Consider the following 11,095-nt stretch of genomic DNA (forward strand, 5'->3'; position numbering starts at 1 on the left):
TTTAACTAAACATTACTTTAATGTTCTTCAACAGCTAACTGTATCCAAGATTTTTGTGCATTCTCATGTGTCAAAAATGTCTGAACACCAGCAAAGAGAATGATTAAAAAGAAATGTCACCAACAGAAACCAGTTTATGGTTGATTGTTATTTTACAGTCCATTTAGATAAAATACAGGCAAAGGAAAAGAGGGGGGGGGGGGGTTCCGGTTGGGTGTGAAGTGTTATGTGCTGCTTTTCTGAACTGCAGAGAAATCCAGCGACGTAGGATCCTCTTCCTCCGCTGAGAGAACACGATCAATCTGCTGCTTCAATTTATCATCCAACAGGGCTTCGCCTATCGTGAAATAATCCTGCGACAGACACAATGCAGAGGTAGGAGCCAAAGATATCACAAAGACAACTCGCTTAACGGAAAATGCAGCATCATACGGGGATGATTTCTGTATTTTGAAAGTTACACATCTTGAAAACTTGATTGCTGACAAGCAAAACCTTTTGGGACTATGTCAACAATGGACTAATGAAACAAATACCAAAATATACTTTTTTGGGTGGTTTTCCTTTAAGTGGGGCCTAATAACATTGTGGAATATACATGGACAGGGAGGGACGGGATGTACCTTCTTCTTTGTGGAAGGCGCTGCCACTGGAGGGTTGAAGGTCATGTCTTTAGCTCTGTAGTCTTCAAACAGCTCCACTGGGTGCCTGAGACAGGTCAAAAGTAATGTACACCTTTCAATCATTTTTTAAATATAATGCACATGCACACATCTTTGGTTAGGATCTCATATCTCAGCACTGTTGAGAAAGACTTGGGTCTTGTATGAGTATTTGTAAAAGAGCTGGAGGAGCAGCAAAGGGCCTTTTTTAGAGGATGAATTAAATGTGAGATTGAAAAGTGACGGCATCCTCTTACATTTACATTTTAGTCATTTAGCAGACGCTCGTATCCAGAGTGACTTACAGTTAGTGAATACATTTTTTTATATATATATATATATATATATATATATATTTTTACATATACTGGCCCCCCGTGGGAATCGAACCCACAACCCTGGCGTTGCAAACGCCATGCTCTATCAACTGAGCTACATCCCTGCCGGCCATTCCCTCCCCTACCCTGGACGACGCTGGGCCAATTGTGCGCCGCCCATGAGTCTCCCGGTCGCGGCTCTAGTGGCACAGTTAGCACTGCGATGCAGTGCCTTAGACCACTGCGCCACTCAGGAGTACAGTCTGCACACACTGTTGTTACCTTCTGGTGAGTTGAACGGTCAGCGCTCCAGATCCTTCACTAGGAGCCCCTGCACAGAGGTGAACGGCAAACCTCCTGACAACTGGGTGGTAGTGTTTCTGCAACAACAACAACGCCATCAGCTATACCTCTGTGTGTGTGTGTGTTTTTCTGTGTGTGTGTGTGTGTATGTGTGTGTGTGTTTACCCTGAGTGTGTGTAGCTCCCACAGGGCAGTGTTCTGAGGGTTGCAGTACTCTGGCTCGTCCAGCTCAGGCAGGAACACCCCACTACCCTGAGCCTCATTGTCCAGGAGGATGTCACACTTGGGGAAGGTCTGGGAGAGAGAGGGGGAGCACAGCTTTCTTAATCACAAACGTATGCTCTCACACAATCTCTCCCTCCCCATCATGCACACAGACGGTAAACACTTACATGTATCAACATCCTGTTGGATGCCAGGATGCCCACGGTGGCGTTGGGCAGTGTGTGCAGACTGAGCGTGCTCAGTCTCTTGACGAAAGCCAAGGCGCGCTGCAGGGTCACCTGTTTCCTACGCTTGGTCAGCATCACGTCGAGACAACGCAGTACGATGCTGATGTCATCATTAGACGCACCTGGGGAAAACAACAGCCACAGTATTAAAACTTGTTTTGATCGTTTTAATGAAGGAACGGGTCAGATCAGAGCAGAACACATTCGGTGACGGTGAGCCAGACATGGGCTTCAATAAGCTCTAGACAGTTTGACTTACCAGCATTGAGTTTGAGCAGTGTTTTGTACAGGTGGGTGTAGAATTTCAGAGGGTCAATATTGAGGACATCACCTGTTCGCAAAAGAAAGGAACTCATTAAATGTGCATGTCCTGTACATATATTTCTGTGAGGTGTTTAATAATGCTCAATGATGTCATCATAAACCAATCACTGACCTTGACCAGAAAGGATGTTGAAGGCTGTCTGAATGCAGTGAAGGCTTTCCCGATAGGTCAGATCCTAAAGGGAGAAAAGCCATTAGCCAATCATATCAGATGATGTGAATAGTATTTGGATGTGACTGGTAAAGGATTTGTACTACCCACCCCTGATTGGATAAGATGTTGGAGAACGTTCAACAAGTCATCAAAGAACTCCAGGTTAATTAGATGAGCAAACCTTCGGAGAAGAAATTTGTCAGAAAACAATGTCCACATTCTATCAAATATATTTACATTTGCGTAAGTTATTAATGTATCCGTCTCTTACTTTGCTAACCCTTCTAAAACGGAGGGAAGCAGGATGGACTTCTGAGCTTTCTTCAGGATTCTGAAGTAAATCAGGAACACTATGTTCAAGGTCTCCGTGTGCTAGGAGAAAGAACCGATAATTGGAATTTGGGTCATGAGAAGTTTAAAATCACTTTCTCAAAACGTTGAGCTTTTCAGCTCTATATTAAAAAACATTCCTTCCTACCCATTTGAGACAGTTAAAAGTATTTAATTAAACTCACCAATTTGAGCTTCTTGTCTTTGTTCTCTGATGCCTCAGCCTCTAGTAGCTCTTTCTCTAGTTTCTCTTCAGCCTTTTTCCACTGTAAGGATGACAGGACACTTCCATTACACTTTTCACAGACACATAAAACATTTAAACTCACAGAATGCTAGTTAAACACAGGAAGACATGTAAGTCGCTCTGGATAAGAGCGTCTGCTAAATGACTTAAATGTAATGTAAATGTAATGTAATGTCTGAAGGTAGCCGTGTACCAGTTTAAAAGATTAATGGAAGTATATATGGAGATATTTTAGGCACTAAAATATGGGGTTAAATACAATAATAAATACAGTTTCCTGATCCTACTACTATCTCAGATATAGGACAGACACTTCAGAACAAACTTCCTTTAGATTTATTTTGGGACTATCTGTTTATCCATCTATGAAGTTGAAGTTGTTATTCAATTTGTTTATATGGGCTAATAGTAGGAAGGCCAAATGCAACGTTTCATCAAAAAATGGGATACCTTAAGGGGTCCTCAAATTCAAAAGCAAATAGCTAAATGACCCTTGGTATGAGCATCTTAAAACAATTCCACATGTTTGCTTGCCCCCGTTAAGGGCTACTGACCTTTCTCTGCATCCTGGACAGATTCTTCTTTTTGTCTTTGTAGTTCATGAACTTCTTTTTGGGAGCCGTGTCGTCTGTGTCCTTCTTCACCTCTACTTCCTTTATCCTCAGACAGAGGAGAACCTTCAGCAGCTGTAGGGAAAAGTCAACATTGAGAAAACGTCAGATGCATTTCGACAAGAGACATGCCGTCAAAAACTCTTCAAACTCAACGTTTTGCCGGGAAATAGTAGGTGAAAAGTACCTCAGGTCTGACGTCGTAGTTCCTGCTCTTGACCAGTCCGGAGATCACTTTGACTGTCCCTAGTGATGCCTGGCCCTGTTTGTCCTGTTTCAACAGCTTCTTGACAGCTTCACAGCACATATCAGACACCTGCACAACCAAGACAAACTCAGTAGTCAAGAGACAAGCACACCCCTAATCACTCGTAGACAGAAGCACGTAACATAAATGGTAGTAGCGTCTGTCAACAGACTGTGGGATGCAGCGACTAACGAGGAACTTTGTTCCAGTCCACTGCTTTTTCGTCACTGATTATTTGGACAAACCACGATTTCGCATCTTTCAAATTTCAGATGGGAAGGGGTCATTCGGCCAATATACTTGCCAGAAACTTGGAGAGTTTCCGTTTAGGGGGGTGGAGACTTCATAAGTCGCGTTAGCACCTTTCTCCTAACATCTCAGAACTTTAATCGAGCATCTGAGGCAATTACGCCAGATTTCAGTTCTGGGTTTCCGAGATTAACACACCCCTAATACAGACAAGACAAAACCATCCAACACATCACGAGATAAAATCATATCCCTGTTTAATTTCATAGGACGTAGCCCTTTACCCTCGTACCCGTATCAATGAGCTGATGTGTGGTGAGAGTTCTGGCACTGAGATGGGTGCAGCTCATTGATGATGGATGAGGTGAGTTTCCCCCTACTATGTAAAGCGTTTTGAGTACCTCAGTTGGTAGAAAATTGCTATATAAATCGAATCAACTATTATAATTTTTATACGCTCACACGTCTCTCCATTATGCGTGGGAATACTTGGGAGCGGATTTCCTGGTGTTTTTACAGTCTTTTATGGGGGGCCAACTTAAACCACCCGCGATTTGGCCGCCAGTTGGGGAACCCTGATATAGGCCAATTTAGCCCAATCCACATAGGCCAATTTAGCCCTATCCATATAGGCCAATTTAGCCTATAGGGTTAACTAAAGCTACAACTCCACATAGCCATCTCCATGTCTCTGCAAAACCACATCTAAACTCAGCAAAAAAAGAAACATCCCTTTTTCAGGACCCTGTCTTTCAAAGATAATTAGTAAAAATCCAAATAACTTCACAGATCTTCATTGTAAAGGGTTTAAACACTGTTTCCCATGCTTGTTCAATGAACCATAAACAATTAATGAACATGCACCTGTGGAACGGTCGCTAAGACACTAACAGCTTACAGACGGCAGGCAATTAAGGTCAGTTATGAAAACTTAGGACACTAAAGAGGCCTTTCTACTGACTCTGAAAAACACCAAAAGAAAGATGCCCAGGATCCCTGCTCATCTGCGTGAACGTGCCTTAGGCATGCTGCAAGGAGGCATGAGGACTGCAGATGTGGAAAGGGCAATAAATTGCAATGTCCGTACTGTGAGACGCCTAAGACAGCGCTACAGGGAGACAGGACGGACAGCTGATCTTCCTCGCAGTGGCAGACCACGTGTAACAACACCTGCACAGGATCGGTACATTCGAACATCACACCTGCAGGACAGGTACAGGATGGCAACAACAACTGCCAGAGTTACACCAGGAACGCACAATCCCTCCATCAGTGCTCAGACTGTCCGCAATAGGCTGAGAGAGGCTGGACTGAGGGCTTGTAGGCCTGTTGTAAGGCAGGTCCTCACCAGACATCACCGGCAACAACGTCGCCTATGGGCACAAACCCACCGTCGCTGGACCAGAGGACTGGCAAAAAGTGCTCTTCACTGACGAGTTGTGGTTTTGTCTCACCAGGGGTGATGGTCGGATTCGTGGTTATCGTCGAAGGAATGAGCGTTACACCGATGCCTGTACTCTGGAACGGGATCGATTTGTTGGTGGAGGGTCCGTCATGGTCTGGGGCGGTGTGTCACAGCATCATTGGACTGAGCTTGTTGTCATTGCAGGCAATCTCAACGCTGTGCGTTACAGGGAAGACATCCTCCTCCCTCATGTGGTAACCTTCCTGCAAGCTCATCCTGACATGATCCTCCAGCATGACAATGACACCAGCCATACTGCTCGTTCTGTGAGCGATTTCTTGCAAGACAGGAATGTCAGTGTTCTGCAATGGCCAGCGAAGAGCCCGGATCTCAATCCCATTGAGCACGTCTGGAACCTGCTGGATCGGAAGGTGAGGGCTAGGGCCATTCCCCCCAGAAATGTACGGGAACTTGCAGGTGCCTTGGTGGAAGAGTGGGGTAGCATCTCACAGAAAGAACTGGCAAATTTGGTGCAGTCCATGAGGAGGAGATGCACTGCAGTACTTAATGCAGCTTATGGCCACACCAGATACTGACTGTTACTTTTGATTTTGACTCCCCTTTGTTCAGGGACAAATTATTCCATTTATGTTAGTCACATGTCTGTGGAACTTGTTCAGTTTATGTCTCAGTTGTTGAATCTTGTTATGTTCATACAAATATTTACACATGTTAAGTTTACTGAAAATAAACACAGTTGACAGTGAGAGGACATTTATGCAAGATTTCAGTTCTGGGTTTCCGAGATTAACACACCTAATACAGACAAGCAAAACCATCCAACACATCATAAGATCAAATCAAATTTTTTGCTGAGTTTATTTGTATGAAATTACAAAATAATGTTATAGTGAACTTCATGCGACAAGATTTTCGAATGTCCTAATATGGGGTTCTGGGGACCCATCCAACCCTTACTCCAGACTCACCCTTTTGATGGAGTCGTTCATCAAAGGCACCACCATGACGATGATGTTGTTGTGGAAGTTGAAATGTGGCAGGGCCACCAGCAGCTCACAGATGCAGCGGATGGCCACCTCAGCCAGGCCCTTATAGGACTGCAGGGATACCGCCTCACTGCGCTTTCTCTTCTTCTGCTTCCAGTCTACAGGGCAGGGCGTTCACACAGCAAATCGTTACAACCAACAGCAGCCAGTCATTAATATGAACCAGTCATAACAAGCACAACAACCAGTCACAACAAGTCATTAATATGAACCAGTCATAACAAGCACAACGAACCAGTCACAAGTCATTAATATGAACCAGTCATAACAAGCACAACGAACCAGTCACAACAAGTCATTAATATGAACCAGTCATAACAAGCACAACAACCAGTCACAACAAGTCATTAATATGAACCAGTCATAACAAGCACAACGAACCAGTCACAACAAGTCATTAATATGAACCAGTCATAACAAGCACAACAACCAGTCACAACAAGTCATTAATATGAACCAGTCATAACAAGCACAACAACCAGTCACAACAAGTCATTAATATGAACCAGTCATAACAAGCACAACGAACCAGTCACAACAAGTCATTAATATGAACCAGTCATAACAAGCACAACAACCAGTCACAACAAGTCATTAATATGAACCAGTCATAACAAGCACAACAACCAGTCACAACAAGTCATTAATATGAACCAGTCATAACAAGCACAACGAACCAGTCACAACAAGTCATTAATATGAACCAGTCATAACAAGCACACCAACCAGTCACAACAAGTCATTAATATGAACCAGTCATAACAAGCACAACAACCAGTCACAACAAGTCATTAATATGAACCAGTCATAACAAGCACAACAACCAGTCACAACAAGTCATTAATATGAACCAGTCATAACAAGCACAACAACCAGTCACAACAAGTCATTAATATGAACCAGTCATAACAAGCACAACAACCAGTCACAACAAGTCATTAATATGAACCAGTCATAACAAGCACAACAACCAGTCACAACAAGTCATTAATAACAACAAATAAAGAGAAAAGTGGGTTCAGTGTGAGAGTGTGTCCATGTACCTTTGACTGTCTGCTCCAGGTTCTCCAGGTAGAACTTGTATTGGCTCACCAAGCCCTCCTCAAACTCCCTCAACTGCTGGGTCTCTTTCTTCACCTTTGAAGCTTTCTCTGTCTCTGTCAGGGGTCTTATCCTGTAGGAGGGGACGATGTCCTTGAAGACCTCCATCAGAGAGACCATGACCAGCTTTCTGACCGTCACGGCCACGTAGGGGTCTGTCTCCATCAGCATGGATCGCAGCTCTTTCAGCTTCTTGATCTGAACACAGACAGACAGTTCATTCTTCAGAGTTCAGACACAGTGGTTTCATACAGAAACCATCAAGGAGAACCAAACAAAACATTTCCCAAATCCCCTTCTATCTGCTATGACATTATTGGTCTATGTGACATAAGATAATACTTGAAATGTTGCCATGGGGACAAGGAAGCAACAGTAGCCTGAGCAGCCATACGTTGATGGTGGGGTCTGAGAGGATGTCTGATCCTAGACTGGCGATGCGTAGTTTCCTGTCTGTCAGCTTCTGTGTGCGGAGCTTCAGCTGCTCTTGAGGGGTCAGAGCCGGCCCAGTCACAGCCTCATCCTCTGTGGACAAACAGGGGTGATTTCATTACGTCTTGTAACGGAAACAGTTTAGCGTTTAAGAACCAAACGGAAGAAAATGAAACGGGGCGGGACCTACCTGAATTTGTCTAATAGAAACTCTCGTTTCCGTTTTTGCCGTAAACCGTTTCTGTTGTAAAATGTTTTTCGACAGACTAAACGTTTTGCAACAGAAACGGCGTAATGAATACACCCCAGCAACATCAGAGAAGCACCTCATCTACTGACCAGGACTCGGCCACCAATAGTTGGTCTAACAACACATTCTACACAGAGAGGATGGCTGACTCAAGTCAAGAAGTGGTTCATGATGCTGGTACCGTTTTCAAATTGCTCCAAGCCAGTCGGGGCATCTGCTTCCTCCTCAGCTTTTTTTGGTTCAACTGAAAAAGACAAAACCACATAACCAGAGTTATAAATTCTAAAACGTTTTAACAATATTTACATTTGAGTCATTTAGCAGACGCTCTTATCCAGAGCGACTTATGACTAAGGTAAAAATTGACATTTTCAGGTGAAGATCCTACCAGGTTTCTCCATGCTCTGTGGGATAAGGCCTCTGATCTTGTCTTTGATTGGCAGGAGGTGAATGACCTCCTTCTCCTCTGTTAGCTGCATCTTTCTGGGCATCTTCTCATAACTCTCTGGACCCTGCTGCTCCCCCTTGCGCTTTTTGGCATGCACTGGACCACTGCAGGTATTCAAGTAGAAACAAGTAAGGTTAAGTGAGAAGATAAGTTACAGACTGCCAAAATAATGGAAACTCTTCAGTAAATGAGGGATACAAAGTATATTGAAAGCAGGTGCTTCCACACAGGTGTAGTTCCTGAGTTAATTAAGCAATTGAATATCAGAACGGCCGTTAGTATTCGATTACTTGGGAAGAGTATTCATTTTAATTAAAATTAATTAAATTATCTGTGTGACATTGCTACATATTCTACATCGATTGACCATTACATTTTAAATGTTAATAAAACAACAGTTATGAGTTTTTATGAGTGAGCCCCATAAAAAAGACACACCGGTAGCCTACATATTTCACAGCTGTAGCTGCAAAATGGAATTAAAATTACAGAATTAAATTGGCTAAATGAGAAGGAGTAGGCTACAATGATCAACCAACAGGTAGGCTGATGTTTCATGGAGTTGTTGTAGACAAGGACGCCTCAAAATAGCCTCAATTAGCTTTGCCATTTTAGCTAGCTAGCTTCTTTACAATGATATGATGCAGTCAAGACAGGCACTACCAGATGGTATGATAGATAACCTATGGCAGCAACAAGTTTGTTTAACTTGCCCAAGTTGGTCTCTCTCTCTCTCTCTCTATTGAAGTGTCCCCAAAAATGTTTTGCTTTCAAACATATTTAGACTATACGGATATCATGGTTAGGTACATGTATAAAAATGCTGGGCAGGCCATTATTTTGGATACCATGGCTATGCCCCCATAGGATGTCATTTCCCCTATCCAAAGGGCACGAGTGGTCACTGAATGGTTGATGAGCATGAAAACGATGTAAACCATATGCCATGGCCGTCTCAGTCACCAGATCTCAACTCAATTGAACACTTATGGGAGATTCTGGAGCGGCGCCTGAGACAACGGTTTCCACCACCATCAACAAAACACCAAACAATGGAATTTCTCATGGGAAAATGGTATGGCATCCCTCCAATAGAGTTCCAGACACTTGTAGAATCTATACCAAGGTGCATTAAAGCTTTTCTGGCTCACGGTGGCCCAATGCCCTGTTTCCTTTATTTTGGCAGTTACCTATAGCTATACATTTCACCATGTGTGCACTTTGCTATGATCTACTGGTGATGGGATGTACATGAAATGAATAGACAGATGGTACATCACACTATAAAGAAATCCTGACTGGCTGTATGTGGGTGAAAATACAGTATGGACTGTGTAATTTCCCCCATCGCTTGTCATTACCTCGATGACAGGTCTCTGGTGAGGAAGGAGGCTTTCTGAGCCATGGCCTTAATCTGCTCCAGGTCATCTTCATCCATCATGTCTATTGGCAGGGACTCTACAAACTCCTCCTCCTCTTCATCCTCTGTAACAGACACAAGACAGGGACATGTAATCAACGCCACCAAACAGGACTCTCAAAAACAAAATATCACTTTATATAGGTTAGGGAATTATGTTGGTGCCATAGTGTGGAACAGTGCATTGTAAACAGTGCATCATTCAGCTTGAGCGCAAGATGGCAGGGTCTAGATGTTAGGCTATACTACTGTATGGATGGGTAGTCATGCTGCACACACCTGGCCTCTTCTTGTAGCGCTCCAGGGGGAGGGGGGTCTTCAACACCGCATCTTTGATAGCTGCCCGGAGCTTCTTCTGCTCCTTGCGGTGTTTCTTGTCGGTGCTCTCCTTCTTGAACTGACGGTTCTTCAGCTTGTTGTCAAGCTTCACGTTGCTCGTCTTCAGCAGCCTGCGAAAGCTCGGCTTCCTCTTCTTGCTCCTTGGCTGTTGATGACAAAAGGTCGTCAGTGCTTTGTATTCATATGAACAACTTGGGTGTTGAACTGGGATTTAACAGTCACTAGCTAGCTGAATGCATGTCTAGTGAATGCATGTCTAGCAATGTGACGTTTGATATTGATGTGGATGTTATAGTTTGCATTATAATAATGGTGAGTAACATTACATTAGTACACAAAATGTTCAGCGTAAATTAAAGCCATTGAATGCTGACAAAATGAGAAACTGCACAGACGTTCTAGATAGCTACTTAGCTAGCTAGTTACGGCAAGCAATTCAGCTAGCGTTAGCTACTATTTAGCTATCCATCTATAACAATATTTACTTACCGGAGCCATCGTAAAGGACTTATTTTAAAAAGATGGAGTGCCTGTTTGAATCGATATAAAATAACTAGTATAACGTTGATTATTATAATATAAACTGTAAAATATTGCCACACGTGTTTCTTTCCTTTACCGGAAGTATTTATTTTCTACTAGCTAGGCGTCGGTGAAGATCATTGAAGTAAACGGTGATCTCTTCATATTGATTTGAAAACACCGCCACGTACTGGTTGGGAGGACTGGTGTGCTTA

The 11,095-nt window shown here is 43.3% G+C and overlaps 1 protein-coding gene across 1 annotated transcript; it reads right to left on the reverse strand.

The window, feature by feature from the left end:
* Nucleotides 1-10,995, reverse strand: LOC311127024 (nucleolar complex protein 3 homolog). Its single transcript, XM_084158764.1, has 20 exons — nucleotides 10,848-10,995; nucleotides 10,299-10,503; nucleotides 9,961-10,084; nucleotides 8,540-8,703; nucleotides 8,333-8,395; nucleotides 7,864-7,994; nucleotides 7,412-7,667; nucleotides 6,291-6,466; nucleotides 3,588-3,716; nucleotides 3,344-3,475; nucleotides 2,728-2,808; nucleotides 2,484-2,584; nucleotides 2,321-2,393; nucleotides 2,171-2,234; nucleotides 1,994-2,065; nucleotides 1,675-1,856; nucleotides 1,448-1,576; nucleotides 1,262-1,359; nucleotides 624-708; nucleotides 1-353 (listed from the first exon to the last, which is right to left on the reverse strand). The coding sequence occupies exons 1-20, from the start codon at nucleotides 10,854-10,856 to the stop codon at nucleotides 225-227; spliced, it is 2,403 nt and encodes an 800-aa protein (XP_084014890.1). The 5' UTR covers nucleotides 10,857-10,995; the 3' UTR covers nucleotides 1-224.
* Between the last annotated feature and the right edge of the window lie 100 nt (nucleotides 10,996-11,095).

The sequence above is a fragment of the Coregonus lavaretus genome, assembly GCF_964263955.1.
Source record: "Coregonus lavaretus genome assembly, chromosome: 1".
Classification (NCBI taxonomy): Eukaryota; Metazoa; Chordata; class Actinopteri; order Salmoniformes; family Salmonidae; genus Coregonus; species Coregonus lavaretus.